The following is a 15,441-nucleotide window of genomic DNA, read 5'->3' on the forward strand; positions in this document are numbered from 1 at the left end:
CTCTTTCCCTGTTTTAAAGAGGCAGAAATAAAAGCAGCATAGTGGTTATAGTCCGGGCTACCTGGGTTCAAATCCTAGCTCTGCCTCCAACTTGCTGTGTGAGCTTTGGCTAGTGGCTTCACTTCTCTGAGCCTCTGTGTTTTCATTGTAATATAGGAGTAGTACTTAGTCCTGCTTCTACAGAGTCCTGGAGAAGACTAGTACACGAGACCAGTTCCTGGCATGTAGCAGCTCCCAGTAAATGTTAATTACGTCCACTGAAGCTGCAGCCCCACTCATAAGGGTTCTATGTGATTATGTCATTCAGTCCACCATACCTATGAGGTTAGGTATTAATACTCTCATGTTACCAATAAGGAGAGCAAGGATCAGAGAGGGGAAGTCACCTATACAAGGTCATGCAGGGAGTAAAAGAACCAAGATACTAACCCAGTCTGACTGGCTACAATCTGCCAGACATTATGGGTCCCAGGGAGGAATCATGGGGGGAAAGCTTCCAGGCCTGCATTACAGGGAGGTGGTAGGGGGGTATTTTCAAGATGGGGAGGGGGAGCAGAGATCCTGGGTCAACCAGGTGGGCAGAGCTGACGCCAGTGCCCATTCCCATCAGATGTGCCACAAACGCTTCAGCAGCTCCAGCAACCTCGACTCACCTGTGCCTGCACTCAGGGGCCCGGCCCTTCCAGTGCAGTGTCTGCCCAAGTCGCTTCACCCAGCACGTTCACCTGAAGCTGCACCATCGGCTGCATGCACCACGGCCCTGCAGCCTTGCTCACACCCACCTGCCCCTGGCGTCTCTTGCATGCCTTGCCCGATGGCACCAGGGGGCACTAGATCTTGTGGTGGCCCCATCAGAGAGGCAGATAGACTGGGACGTGGACAAGGTCAAGGTGTCCTCAGCATCCCGGGGAAAGCAAGGGCAGCCAGCCTGAGCAGTGGTGCCAGGACTGCCCTGGGGAGGGGGCAGGGGCAGAGCAATTAAAGGATTTTCTCTATGATGAGTTGAGGCCTCCTGAGCTTCAATAGTGGAGGGGGAGGTCACCATGTATTTGCCAGACTTCACACCGCACTCCACCTGGCAGTTCAGGGAACACAGCCAGGAAAAGACTATGCTGCCCACCGCGTGGGGTGGGTGCCTGCAGCCATCTACTCTGGCTGGGTTTGAGTTCCACTCTGTTTGGGACCTATCTGGGACCAGCCCCACCATCTCAGCTCGCCGATGGACAGTCCAGCCTTCCAGGTCGCTGCAAGGTGCAGACCGTGCTGCCAAGCACAGGACATACTGCTCTCTTTTCTGAACAGATGTTCCAGCACCTGCCCAGATGCCTGTCTGCTGCTTCCCGCAACGTTCTTGTCTCACAGTTCCTATGTGCCCCCTCAGCTGGTACTCCCTGCCGTGGTCAGGTGCGGCATACTCCTCCCTCTGTACATGCCAGGATCTGAGCTCCCTGTGGGAGAGGCAGGAACACAAGGATATCAGTGTCCACCCATGACCCACAAGCAAGATGTCCCCCTGTGTGTCAGGACCAGTCATCACAGAGGACAAATGGCTAAGGAGGCACCAAGCTCGGGGAAGGGGTAGAGGTCCTACAAGGACTGCCGGTGGGGAAGAACTGGCAGAGAGCCTGGGGAACTGGGACCCTCCTGATCGTCTTTCTTCCTGCAGTCCCAGAGGATCCCCCAATGTGCAAGGTATCCCCCCCGAGAGTTAAGAGAGGCAGCATCGGGTGGGAAAGGGTACTGCCCTTTGGGGGTACAGGAGGCCCAGGTTATAATCACAACAGTAGCCGTTAGTAAATCATAATAGCTGGCCAACTTCCAGCAGGGGTCGCCGTTGCCATCCCTGTGGGTTTCGGATAGGCTTTCCCACCAGGGAAAGATTCCCCCACAGGCGAGATTCCAGCTATGTCATAGGGTCTCCAGGACCGAGAGAGAGAACTCTCATAAGGGCCCACCATGGCAGGGTAAGGGCAGGGTCGGCGTCGGTCCCCACCGGTATCGAGGTCTAGGTTCCAAGCCCACCCTGTCACCCTTTTGGCTCCGCCCAACATGCCAACCAATCAGGTTAGCCCCCCAATCACGCCCATTCCCGCCCCTGCGTTCTAGCCCCTCCTTCTCCGGGGGGGCGGGAAAGACGCTTGGCTCAGTCCAGCCTCCTGGCCCCTTCTAGCCCCAGGACCCTCCTTTCCGCCCTACTTTGTGCAGGCCCAGCTGGAAGGCTTCCAGCACCGGGACCCGGTGGGCCCCTGGCGCTTCCGGGGGCCTAAAGAAGTAGCGCAGACAGGGCCGAGAGCTGGAGCGGGGCGGGGGTGGGGTGGGGGAAGCAGGGGGTGTGGCCCGGGTGGGGACGACCCCTGCAGAGCGCACCCCCTGCCCTGGGGCTTGGGCAGCATCCGGATCGGTCCTCACCCCGCGCCCGCACTGCGGGCCGGGCGCTGTTTGCTCTGCATTTGCTCTGCAAATGAGCTGGATCCGGGAGGCCCCCGCGGCCCGGGACCGGTCAGGTGTCCTGACGCCCCGAGCCTGGGACCTTGCCCTTGCCATGGCCGAGTGGCGCGGGGGCCTGGGGGCCCGTCTGGTTCGCCGCCTGGCCGGGCTAGGGGTCCGGAGGGAGTGCAAGGGGAACCCGATCCCGGAGGAGGCCAGATCCCGGGATAGGTGAGGGATTTGGAGGAGGGCCGCTTGGGGCGACCCTGGGCCCAAGGGTGTGGGTGTGCATCTTGGAGTGTACCTGATGTTCAAATAAGCCTGTATGAGTGTCTGGGAGCATAAAAATATACCTGTTGGTGTACCACGATTTTGGCTATGTGGACTTTATATTATAAAGTTCCTGTGCTTTTATAAAACTTTACAACAAATTTGCAATTTCCTAAGTCTGGCAGGTGGCATGCCAGGGAACTCCTGATTTTCTCTCCAGAGATAGTTGAAAGGCAAATATGGTGGTTCCTTCTGCCCCTGTGGACTTTGATTCTCTCATCACAGGCCGGTTTAGCTCTGGTCTTCACGTCCCTTTGTCATGAGTATGACAGGTTCCCGAGTTGGCTTAGACTGCACTGCATTCGCCCTTAAATGCCATGGAGAGGTTTCCCCCTGTCATCTCAGATTGTAATAACATTAAATTTTTATTTGTCACTTGCTTGGTGCTGTACCTGGATTATGATTTAATCCTCACAGCAGCCAGACAAGGCGGGTATTTTGTGTGAGTCAGATAAGGAAATGGAGGTCCAGAGAGGTGAAGTCACCGCCCCAGTCACACAGCTGGGAAGTGGTGGGGCTGGGACACAGGCTTAAGCAGCCTGACTCCAGGGCCCGCATCCTGAAGCACTGGGCTCCTCTGTTGCTGGAGAGATTTCTGGACTGCAAGCCAGGGGGCCGGAGCTCTGTCCTAACCCTAGATGCCACTGGCCACATGACCCTGAACAAATTGCTACATCTCTCCTAGCTGGTTCACTCTTACCTGATGTCTGAGAGAAAGGGAAAAGGCTCTGTGGGTGGCCAGGCTGAATGGCTGGGAGGGACATAGCGAAGAGGACCCCAGCAGCTCACAGGCCCTATATCTGCAAAGAACATGGCGTGTGCTCTCAGGCACGGGGTGTTTGTGTCTCTGTGCAGTGACTGGGCAATTTGTTCTGATCTTATCATGACAGGGCTGTCTCCAGCCTACCCTGGGAGGAGTGGAGGCGGTCGTGGTGGGGCCAGAGTGAGGGGAGGAGTTTGTGCTGCTCTCTCACACCAAAGAGAAAAGGGAGGGGAGGGCCTAGACACCCTATACCTGGAAGCCTGGGTGGCCGCCGGGGGTGCCCACACCCTGCCAGTGCCCTCCCTGGAAGTCACATCCCCTCCCTTTACCCTGTCTGGCAGGAACCTGCCCTATAGGCCCAGATGGCACTGCTCCTCCCTTTCTTTCCCCACTTGAGAGGAGGCAGGGCTGCGGGTGAGTCAGGGACAGGAAGGGCAGGGTAGGGACTTCACATGCTCCTGGGCCAGCATGATGATACATCCCATGTTTGGGCTTGGTTCTCACTGGCTGTGGGAATGGGACTCTGGCCCTGAGGCACAGGCCTCTGCTCCCTGCTGATTGCCTGGAGTGGGGGGCAGAGTGTACAGAGCGGGCAGCCAAGGCACTTCCTCATCTTGCCCCCATTAGCGTGGTGATGCCCAACCAACCTTTGGAGTGATACCATCCTAGTGTCTTAACTCCAAGGCTCACTAGCTGTGTGACTCCAGGCAAGTCACTTTACCACTCTGGACCTCAGTTCCTTACCTGAAAAATGAGGACAATAATATCTACCCTTTAGGATTATTTGTGAGGCTTAAAGGAGATTATGTAGGCCTGATACCTAGTGCTAAACCTGGTATAGGGTGGGCCTCAGCAAATGGCAAGCTTTTGAATTATTAGGGTACTGTCCTTTTTCTGTATTCTGGCCCTGATACAGGCCTAGTCCCCATTTTGGTCCCAGGCCCATCCCATCCCTGTCTCTCTGTCTCTGGAGGTGGAGTGGACAGCTGGGGGAGGGAGCAGAGAGGAGGCTGCTGCATAGACCTCCCCTGCCCCACCCCCCACCCCCCAAGATTTCAGGTGCTCATCCTGCCTGTGTGGGCCCTGAGAGAAGAGCAGGGAGAGCCACCAGGTCCAGTCTCGGGGTGGGAGAGGAGGAGCCTACTTCATTCCTTTCCCTGTGCTTCCTTCCCAGGCCCTGGGGTGGCCAGAGCTGCCCTGACCTGGCCCAGGGCCAGGGTAGCACCAGCAGAGTCAGCCTCAAGGTAGGAGAGAATACAAGGGTGGGGGAGTGTAGGGGAGCAGAAGCTCTGGGAGGGGCTGGGCCGGCCCTGAGAACCCTGACTTACAAGTTAGGCCACTGGAGTTCTCTCATCCCTCCTCTGCCACGGATTCACTGTGTGACCCTGAGCAGATCACTTCCCACTTCTGAACCTCAGCTGCCCCATCTGCAAAATGGGAACAGTAATGCCTCTTAGGGCTGTTGTGAGAGATAACGTAACAGATGTAGAACCTCCAGTGCGGGGCCTAGATGCTCAGAAAACAGCTTCCTAATGTCGGGGCCCCTGGAGGAGGCATGTAGGGGCAGTACCTATTCTCAGGACCCCCTTTTCACACTCCCTCCTTTAGCTTGACCTTCCCCATCTTTGACCCCTTTTCCCCACTTCCTGGCATTGCCCCCAGGGGTGACGCTGGGCCAGTGGCTTAACCTTCTGCCCGCAGTTTCCCCATCATCAGTGGGGACCTGAGCCGTGGATTGGACAGAGACAAGGTCCCCCACTCCCCACACCCTGGAGGAGCAGACGGCTTCCTCTGGAGGTGGCTCAAGCAGCCATGTGTCTCTCTGTGATCCTGAATACTATCAATAATTACTAGCATTTAATTGAGCACTGCTGGTACTCTGCATGGATTATCTCATACAATCTTCACAGCACTCCCAGGAAGCAATATTTTTATTATCACGCCCATTTTACATATGGGGAAACTAAGATGCAAGAGGTATTGCAGCTACAAAGTAACAGAGCTGAGAATCAAGCCCAGCTTGCCTTGCTCCGGGCCCCCAGATGAATCATCCAACCCTCCTGTTTCTTGAGATGTTCAGCCTCTGGGGAGTGAGAGGCTGCATCTATTTCATAGATGAGTAAATTAAGGCATTTGGGATCAAGGGCCCCTGCTAGGAGGAATTTGACCCCAGACTTGGCTCCTCTGTTGCCAGGGACACAAACCCATCCCTGAAAACTGGTGTTTTGGGTGGCAGTGTCCATTTGGGTCTGTGGTCCTGAATCCTCTCCCCTCACACACACAGCTAGGCTGGGTCCCAGGGGAAGACAGTGGACAGAAGTCAGTGTTGTCCCACTTAGGCGAAACCTCTTTCCAGGCTCCCTCTTGTCCCAAGAACATCTCTATGCCCAAGTACCTCCTCCCAAGTGTGTTTGGGAATCTCGGGCTGGGAGGCTACTGGGGAGTTGGCTGCAGGCTCTCTGGAAGCCAGGAGCGGGCAGAGGCCACAGGCATTTGTGGCAGGCATGCCCACAAAGCCCCTAATGCCCAGGGCAGCTGGTGCCAAAGGGCTGGAGGCCAGAGGATTCCTGGGAAATCAGCAGTTGGCCTGAGAATCAGGAGCCCTCACTGTGTGACTTAAGTCATGTCAGTGTCCACTCTGGGTCTCACTTTCCTTGTGTGTAGAATGGGAAGGGGTGAGTTAAATGCTGAAGGGCCTTTCCAGAGCTCTGCCTCTTTGTCCAGATCTTGTGGCCTAAGAGGCAGTCTCTCCTTAAGGCAGCTCTGCTTGGTGTCAGAGCTCTGCTCAGCTTCTTCCGTGACAAGGAGGGCAGCCGGGGTGCCAGGGGTACCCAGAAGGCAAGGGAGTGATGCTGTCACCCGGTCTCTGCCTCTGCTTTCCCTCAGGTCCAAGCCCAGAGCCTCTCAGAGTTGGACCTTTGGGCAGAGAGCCGTGGCTCCTGGCTTTGGAAGCGGCGACACAGCTCAGGGCGGTCTGCTGAGCCACCGGGGCGCCTACAGAGGCCAGTAGTGGGCAGCGCCTCTGACCTGGCCAGCTCTGCCTCTGTGGGGCCAGAGATCCTGGCACTGGCGGTGACCTCAGCAGAGCCTGCTGGGACCAGGTGTCCCTCACGCCCACCACCAGCTCCTGGATGTTTGGAACAAGGATCTCCAGGCTGCACCTGCCTGCAACCCCCGTACACAGCCCAGGAGATTCCTCTGAGGCCTGAGCCACCCAGCAACCCGGAAGACGTGCAGCCCCGCCCAGCATGCTCCCCCAGGGCAGAGGGGGCAAAGGGCGAGCCTACCAGCGCAGGGCCAGCCCTGCCCGAGCCAGCCCAGACTCTACGTGAGTGTCCCCCTGCCAGGAGGACCTGCTGCCCCGTCACCGGCACCCCGCAGGGGCGTGGGCAAGCACCTGGGGAGGAGACTCAGGAGCCCAAACTGGCCCAGCCAGCTCGCCACGCCTGCGGCCCTGAGGAATCCAGGAGCTGGCAGGAGCCTCCCCAGGGCCCCCGCCCCGTCACAGGGTGCCTGGCGGACCTGCCTCAGGAGCCCCGGCTGAGAGCCCCACCACATCAGGGGAGCACGGCCCAGCGGCAGGAGCTCCAGGCTGGCCAGATGCCTGGTTCCCCGCATAGATGGTGAGTCGACTTCACCCCGCTTGCGGCAACGCAGGGAGGGGAAACCGGCCTGGCTGCCCCCTCTTGGGTCTCTATCTTGTCTCCGGGCTTCTCCAACTCAAGGCCCATTCATTCAGTTCCCTGGGGGTGAGCTGACCCTGCCATCCCCTCCCCTTCCCAACCCTGCCCTCCTTTCCCTCCCCTCATCCAAAGGCTACCTCCTGGGGCCCAGTGCTTCCCTATTCCTCTGTCCGTCTGAAGAGGGGGATATCCTGTCATGGAGAGGATGGGGTAGGGATCACCTTATCCTCAGCAACACCCCCTTATTCCCTCATTCTGTTCCAGAGACCACATTCCCAGCCTGAGAAGAGGCTCTCAGCCAAAGTGCTGTATGTCCTGGGGCAAGTTGCTTAACTTCTCTGGGCCTTGAGTTGTCAGGTAGATTTGGTAGCTGGAGATGAGGAAGGAGGAGGTGGTTACAGGAAAATACTTTGAACTCTAGAGAGTTGGGCTGCTGAAATAGCACGGATGATTTTTTTTTTTTTTTTTGGTTGCTTTGGGTCTTTGTTGCTGCACGCGGACTTTCTCTAGTTGCGGCGAGCGGGGGCTACTCTTCGTTGCGGTGCGCGGGCTTCTAATTGTCGTGGCTTCTCTTGTTGCGGAGCACGGGCTCTAGGAGCGCAGCCTTCAGTAATTGTGGCATGTGGGCTCGGTAGTTGTGGCTTGCAGGCTCTAGAGCTCAGGCTCAGTAGTTGTGGCGCACGGGCTTAGTTGCTCCGCGGCATGTGGGATCTTCCCGGGCCAGGGCTCGAACCCGTGTCCCTTGCATTGGCAGGCAGATTCTTAACCACTGCGCCACCAGGGAAGCCCAGGGATGCTTATTAATAAAGCTTCAGTCGCAGCAATAATTACCCCACATGGATCTGTGTTGGCGGCCATGGAAACAGGCACCGAGGTTCCCAAGCCTCCGTTTTTAATTTGTATTGAAATTACTCTCCTGAATCTGCCTGGTGGGCTCAGAGGTGGAAGGATGTGTCCCCTAAAACTCACCGAAGAGGGGATGAACATGGGATCTCTCTAGAACCACCAGGAAGGGCACTGGGCCCCAAACAGGGCTCTGAAAATTTCCTAACGATGATGGTGGTGGCTGTCACTTATGGTTCGTTTTCTAAGCATAATTCTATTTAATCCTCACAACAGCCCCATGAAGTTGGATTAATCCTGCTCTCCACCTTTCCACCCCAATTACAATAGGGAAACTAAGGCTCAGAGAGGTTTCATCACCTGCTCAAAGTCAACCAGAAAGTGAAGGGGCCAGAATTTGAACCCGGGTACCTGTGTTCTAACTTCCTCTCTCTCCTGCCTCTAACGGAGGCCTCGGTGGCCCTGTGCAAGCAGTGGAGTGTTGAGTGTGGCTGCTGTGCGGACTGCAGAGCTTTCTGTAACCTCGTGGAGCAGGTTTGGCAGTACCGCGTCAGCAGAGGCAGCATCAGGGATGACCAGGCCTCTGGGCAGGAGTCAGGGTAATGATTCTGTGACGAGGAAGAGGGACATGTGCGACCCAGGCTGGCTCAGACCTGCTGCGGGGGGAGGCTGTGCTCCAGCGGGGGGAGAAGGGCTGCAGAGAGGGGGAGGGCGAGTGGGAGGGGCAGTCCTCGGAGAGGGGAAAGGAAGGAGCAGGCGGTTCATCTGGGGGACTTGGGCTCCGTCTTCTACTCCCTTACTATTTTGGGCACAGGTGGATAATGACAGACTCGCAGGAGGCAAGCGCTCACTTAGAAAGGAAGGAAGCAGACCTCCAGGGGTGTCATCCTTCTCTGCTCCCTTTCTGGGGGAGGGTTCTCTGGGCCAGGCTTGGCAAATATGGGGGGTGGGGAGGCACAACGCAATTGGGTCTGGAAATGTAAGATGTGCATGCATCCAAGTGTGTGCATCTGTTCAAATAAGGGTGAATTTCAAGGGGAGGAGGGCTGGGGGCTGTGAATTGATTCTGTGTGTGTGTGTGTGTACTGTTAATGTGTGTGCATGTGTCACTGTGTGTTTCTGTGTATGTGTGTGACTTGTGTGTCTGCTGTGTCCCTGTGTGTATATCCCCGAGTATCTGTGACTGACTCTGTGTTTGTGTGTCTGACTGCCTACGTTGGGGTAAGCATCTATGTGTGTTTTTGTGCCTGTGTGACTGTGCGTCTGTGCCGTGTGTGTCTGTGTGTGATGCAGCACGAGCTTGTACGCCTGTGGGCTGGTTTGACCTAGTTTCGGGGTGACTCACAGGTAAGCGGGGAGAATCCAGGACGTGTCGGGTTAGATGAGGCTCTTTCCCACACTGCCCCCGCCCCCTCCTCAGCCTCTCCCTTTCCCAGCCCCACACACCTGATTTGGAAGGCACAGGTTAACCTGTGACAAATCCACCTATGGTCCAGGGCCCTGGAGAAGAGAGGGCTCTGGAAATGGGCATTTCTGCTGGCCTGGGAGAGGCATCCTGGGTCATTGGGGTGTGTCTTCAGAGGAAGGACAATATGGGGGAGGGCTATAGGCAGGCAGATTCCAGCATAGTTTGAAGAACATTCTAGCCATCACAACTATTCAGGGATGGGACAGGTCAGCTGTCAAATTGCGACCTCCCTGTCGCTAGAGGTATGCAAGCAGAAACAAATGATCACATGCTTGTGGAATGAATGACTATCAGGGGTGTTGTCCAGGGGTTGGGTTGAGAGAAGCATAGAATCATAGGTCACTGATATATCTGATCTGATTACCAATGGCTTCCTCTGAAGCTGCTCTCCTGTTGCTTTGCCAAAGCCTATGGAGGCTTTCCAAATGTGGTTCCTGTTTTTATGTCTAATTCTTTAACTTCTGGACTCCTAGGATACCACCTCCAAGAGAAAACTGGCTTTGGATGAACCTAACCAGGGCCTAGCGCATCACGTGACACGATTAGTGCTGAATGAATGAATGAATAAATGACTTAGAACCCAGGCTTTGACCCTTACTATCTGCCATCACGGACAGGGAATCTCAGCGAATGGTAGTTGCTATTGTTATTTAGAAATGGAGATGAGACTTGGGACAGGGGCTCATCAAGGGGTGAAGCTCCATGTGCGGGGGAGTCTCAGCAAGGAGGACAGCGGAGAGGGTCAGGCCTCAGGGAAGGGCTGCAGTCCAGGGCCTCAGGTGTCTGAGTGTGTCGCTCTCAGGAATTCTGGCCCGGAGAAAGGATTGGGCATCCATATCAGCCCCTCACCTCCCCCATACACAAGGCTTTTCTGGGGCCACTCAGACCCTGTCCTGGGCCTGGCCATATGTTGTCACAGCCACCAGTGGTCCCCAAGTCAGGTCAGGCTTCCCTGGACCTCATCCCCATTCATCTCTGCCCATCATAAAACCTGAGTCACTGCTGGGGCCACAAGACAGGCCCAAAGTTCTGGGTTCTACCAGCCTCTCAGGAGGGAGGAAAATAGAGAGGGAGGAGGGAAGTTGGGGGCATGGGTCCATTTCTGGCCTTAACTGCCCTTATAATGGTCTGGGGGCTGCCTCACAGAAAGGAGGAGCTGAAGACAGTCTGGTACTGAGGCTGATGTGGGACAAGCTGACCTTTTGGGTCCTTGAGGCCTAAGACTAGGATTGCCCTGCTCAGTGCAGCCTGGAAGTCGTAGTAGCTGACTGGCCCCTCCAGGACTGTATGGCCTCCTTTAAAAGTAAACCCCCAGGGGCTTCCCAGGTGGTGCAGTGGTTGAGAGTCCGCCTGCCAATGCAGGGGACACGGGTTCGTGCCCCAGAAGATCCCACATGCCGCGGAGCGGCTGGGCCCGTGAGCCATGGCCGCTGAGCCTGTGCGTCCGGAGCCTGTGCTCCGCAACGGGAGAGGCCGCAACGGTGAGAGGCCTGTGTGCCGCAAAAAAAAAAAAAAAAAAAAAAGAGGTGAAATAAAAGTAAACCCCCAAACCACAGAGTCTAAGTTTACCAGATACATCAGGGAATTTGATTTGGTGGTTAAGCACTTAGGATTGGGTTTAACTCTTGCTTCTGCTACTGTGTGACTCTGGGCAAGTTTCCTAACCTCTCTGAGCCTTCCCCCCTCTCATGTGCAAAGTGGGAATGTTTGTTTATAATTTTTTAAATTATTTATTTGGCTGCGCTGGGTCTTAGTTGTGGCACGTGGGATCTTTTAGTTGCAGCATGCACGTGGGATCTTGTTCCCTGACCAGGGATCGAATCCAGGCCCCTGGAATTAGGAGCACAGAGTCTTAACCACCAGACCACCAGGGAAGTCCCTTGTTTATAATTTATAAATAATTTATTCTGTTTTTTTAAATTGAAGTGTAGTTAATTAATAACAATTTATAATTGTTAGTTTCAGATGTACAGCAAAGTGATTCAGTTATATGTATCTTCAGATTATTTTCCACTATAGGTTATTACAAGATATTGAATATAGTTCCCTTTGCTATACAGTAAATCTTTGTTGCTTATCTATTTTTTTTTTTTTTTTGCTTATCTATTTTATATATAGTAGTTTGTATCTGTTAATCCCATACTCCTAATTTATCCCCTCCCCTTCCCCTTTGGGAACCATAAGTTTGTTTTCCATGTATGTGAGTCTATTTCTGTTTTGCATATAGATTCATTTGTATTATTTATTTATTTATTTATTTATTTATGGCTGCATTGGGCCTTCGTTGCTGTGCGCGGGCTTTCTCTAGTTGTGGCGAGCAGGGGCTACTCTCCATTGCGGTGCGTGGGCTTCTCATTGCGGTGGCTTCTCTTGTTGTGGAGCACAGGCTCTAGGCACGTGGGCTTCAGTAGTTGTGGCTCGTGGGCTCAGTAATTGTGGCACGTGGGCTTAGTTGCTCTACGGCATGTGGGATCTTCCCAGGCCAGGGCTTGAACCTGTGTCCCCTGCATTGGCAGGCGGATTCTTAACCCCTGTGCCACCAGGGAAGCCCCTGTATTATTTTTTAGATTCCATATTCAAGTGATATCATATAATGTTTGTCTTTCTCTGTCTGACTTACTTCAGTAAGTATAATACTCCATGTTGCTGCAAATGGCAATATTTCATTCTTTTTTATGGTTGAGTAATATTCCATTGTATTTACATACCACATCTTCTTAAGCCAGTCGTCTGTTGATGGGCAATTGGGTTGCTTCCATGTCTTGGCTATTGTTAAGAGTGCTGCTATGAACATTGGGGTGCATGTATCTTTTTGAATTAGAGTTTTCGTCTTTTCTGAATATATACCCGGGAGTGGGATTGCTGGATCATATGGTAGCTCTATTTTTAGTTTTTTAAGAAACCTCCATACTGTTTTCCATAGTGAATAATTTGTTCTTTATGAGGAAGCTTATGAGCCAGTGTTTTAGTTTATAAAGTGAGTTTTTTTCTTTTAACATCTATTTCTTTTTTTAAAATTTTAATTGGGGTATAGTTGCTTTACAATGTTGTGACAGTTTCTGCTGTACAACAAAGTGAATCAGCTATATGTATACATATATCCCTTCCTTCTTAGACCTCCGTCCCCGCCATCCCACCCATCTAGGTCACCACAGAGCACTGAGCTGAGCTCCCTGTGCTATATAGCAGTTTCCCACTAGCTATCTATTTTACACTCGGCAGTGTATATATGTCAACCCCAATCTCCCAATTCATCCCACTTCCCCTTCCCCCCTCCACCGTGTCCACACATCAGTTCTCTACGTCTGTGTCTCTATTCTTGCCCTGCAAATAGGTTCATCTGTACCATTTTTCTAGATTCCACATATATGTGTTAATATATGATATTTGTTTTTCTCATAAAGTGAGTTTTTATTCTTTCTCTCTTACTGGATGCTGACAATAACCCTGTGAAGCACATACTCTTGTTATTCCAGTTTTGTGGCTGGGGGCCCTGAAGCTTGCTGGGGAGAAGTGGCTGCCCAAGGTCATCCTGCTAGTGAGTGACAGGGCCAGGGGGAACCCAGCTTTGCTGGAGGCCAAAGCTGTCTTTCCTTACCTTCCTTTATAGTGATCAGAAACACGGTCAGAACATCACTTGCCTAATTCTCAGTTTTTTGGTTTTCTAGCTTTCAGCTCCTGGAGGACTAGCCCCAGGGCTCCTTGGGCAGAGTCCCAGCCCCATCCACAGACCAGTGGGTCAGACCCATATGCCTTTCTGCTCTCTCCCTTCTCTCTCCTTCTAGGCTTAGGCCTTAGCTTCACCCCTTGAAGGACCCTGGCAAAGGAGAACACCTGAAAGTAGGGAGAGGGGTGGGAGATCTGAGAGTATTGTTGCGGTCCGGGAGCCACACGCCTGAAGTCGAGTTCCCCGGTAAATGCGACCCGTGTCCCAATCAAGGACACCCGAGAATCACCAACACCAAGTAAAGATTAGCAAAGGATTTATACAAGTATAGACAAGTATAGAAGCAAGTATAGACAAGTATAGAAGCTTACACAAACTGTCCGGACAGGGTCCCACTCGGAGAGAAGTGAGTGAGACACCGACTAACAGTCGGGCGAGGCTTTTATACCCTTCACAGGGTGGGAAGTCCCCAAGGCGGGAGGGAGCTGTTTAATTTTGAATCAGCCAATCAGGAACCGGGTTCTTCCCACCCCCAAACAAGCAAGTTTCTTACAGAAGCCAAAATGTGCTGTTAGCCCTGAAGCTGTTCTTCCGTTTCTTTCGTCACAGTATCGTGCCCGGTTTACAGATGAAGAAACAAAGGCTCCAAAGCTCACATGATTTGCCTGCGGTTACTCAGCCTGACCTTGGCAGGGGGAGTGATTCTGCACTGCAGACAGCCACCCTGACCACGCCCGGCCCTGTCTCTCCACTTCCCGGCACCCTCTGCAGTGAGCTGGACCACAGTGAGCCAAGGACACCTCAGGATCCGTTGCTGAGGCCCAACAAGGAGGAGGCCAGTGGGCCCCCAGCTCGGGCCAAGGCCCAAGTGGTGAGTACCACACTGACATGGCGGCAGTGGCCCCCTGCCCAGGAAGAGAGCAAACACCGTTTTCACAAGGTGTCCCTGGTATCAGGGGCCCGGCTGGAAGTCCCCCAGGAGGAGATGTCTGAGTATGGCCACCGTCGGGAGGAAGGCAATGGCTTTGCTGCACTGGAAGAAGAGACTACGAATCACCAGGGTCCCAGGGACGGGGCTGGCTCCAAAAGCTTCCAGAGCCATGGGCCCATCTTTTCCAAAAAGTACACACTGCCCCCCAAGGAGAAAAGGCCAGTGGGAAGGCCAAAGAAGGCTGTGGACCAGGGTGATGGCAGTCCCCAGGACCCCAGGACTGAGCCACCGAGCCCAGGAGCCACGGCCAAGACTGAGTTTTTGGCGCCGGTGCATGGGCCCCATGAGCCCAGGCCCAACCCAGGTGTGAGTCTCACTGGCGGGAGCTCCTGGAGCCTCGAGGAACGGCGGGTGACACGCACTGTGCGGACTACCATGGTGTTGGGAGGGCACACGCACCGACAGGTGAACAGCTCTGTGACGAACTCTGTGGGGCTAACGCTCCTGAGCAAGGCCTTGCCCAGGGGCCGCAATGCTGCCCGCGTGGTGCAGGCAGTGGTGGTGAGCCCCCGAGCCGAGGACTCACCCAGCCGCAGCCAGGCCCTGGAGCTGCTAAGTAGCCTTGTGCCTGCTGGGTGGAGCTCACCCGCCAGCCGGCTTCCCACGCCCCTGGCTGCTGTGACAAGGAGTCCAGGTCTGGGCAGCACAGGGGGTGCAGCCCCGGGGCAGCCGCCTGAGATGGGGACAGCAGAGCCAGAGGACAGATCTGTCCTGGCTCCCGCAGGCTTCCCGGACTATGCCCACCCGCCTCAGACCCAGGATGTCCCTGCAACCCACCTGGACCGAGACCAGGACAAAGCCCCAGATGCCAGGGTCCATGAGGTCCCAAAGGTGCAGAGAGCATCCAGCCCCACCCAGCTCCCTCTCCAGACCTCTCAGGGTCACACACCAGTACCCTCCTCTCCCAGACTCCAGACCCAAACCCCCTCCCTGGGCCTAGGTCACCCCCCAGAGCAGCCTGAAGTACCTACTCATGCGAGGGCCCAGCTGACTCTTGAGCCCAGGGGACCCCAGGCCTGGCCCTCCGTCAAAAGGGAAGGGCATCCAGATCCCCCTGCTGCCGCCAGCCTGCCCACCGTGAAGCCTGAGGTTCTTATAGTCCCTGGACAATCTCTTGCTCCATCGTCTACAAGAAGGAAGGCTGTCACCAGCCCAGGAGGCCTTTCTGCTCCATCCTCCCCAAGGAATAAGGTTGTTCAGGACTCTGAAAATGTCCCTATCTTCTCCCTAACCCAGAAAGAGGTAGTGCAGAGCCCTGGGGTTCCTGCT

The 15,441-nt window shown here is 54.6% G+C and overlaps 2 protein-coding genes across 2 annotated transcripts in view; both read left to right on the forward strand.

Annotated features, from left to right (window-relative positions):
* The window catches only part of ZNF683 (zinc finger protein 683), an 8,248-nt gene extending 7,266 nt beyond the window's left edge, over positions 1 to 982 (forward strand). Inside the window, 3 exon segments of the mRNA XM_007459302.1 lie at positions 611 to 645; positions 647 to 903; positions 906 to 982. Coding sequence (XP_007459364.1) covers positions 611 to 645; positions 647 to 903; positions 906 to 982 — 369 coding nt within the window.
* A 1,560-nt stretch (positions 983 to 2,542) lies between these two features.
* CRYBG2 (crystallin beta-gamma domain containing 2) overlaps positions 2,543 to 15,441 on the forward strand; it is a 29,566-nt gene continuing 16,667 nt past the window's right edge. The window contains exons 1-4 of the mRNA XM_007459303.1: positions 2,543 to 2,658; positions 4,695 to 4,764; positions 6,407 to 7,143; positions 13,953 to 15,438. Of these exons, the coding sequence (XP_007459365.1) occupies positions 2,543 to 2,658; positions 4,695 to 4,764; positions 6,407 to 7,143; positions 13,953 to 15,438 (2,409 nt within the window). The remainder of the gene's footprint in view (positions 2,659 to 4,694; positions 4,765 to 6,406; positions 7,144 to 13,952; positions 15,439 to 15,441) is intronic.

This window comes from Lipotes vexillifer, unplaced genomic scaffold, assembly GCF_000442215.2.
Source record: "Lipotes vexillifer unplaced genomic scaffold, Lipotes_vexillifer_v1.1 scaffold496, whole genome shotgun sequence".
Lineage (NCBI taxonomy): Eukaryota > Metazoa > Chordata > Mammalia > Artiodactyla > Lipotidae > Lipotes > Lipotes vexillifer.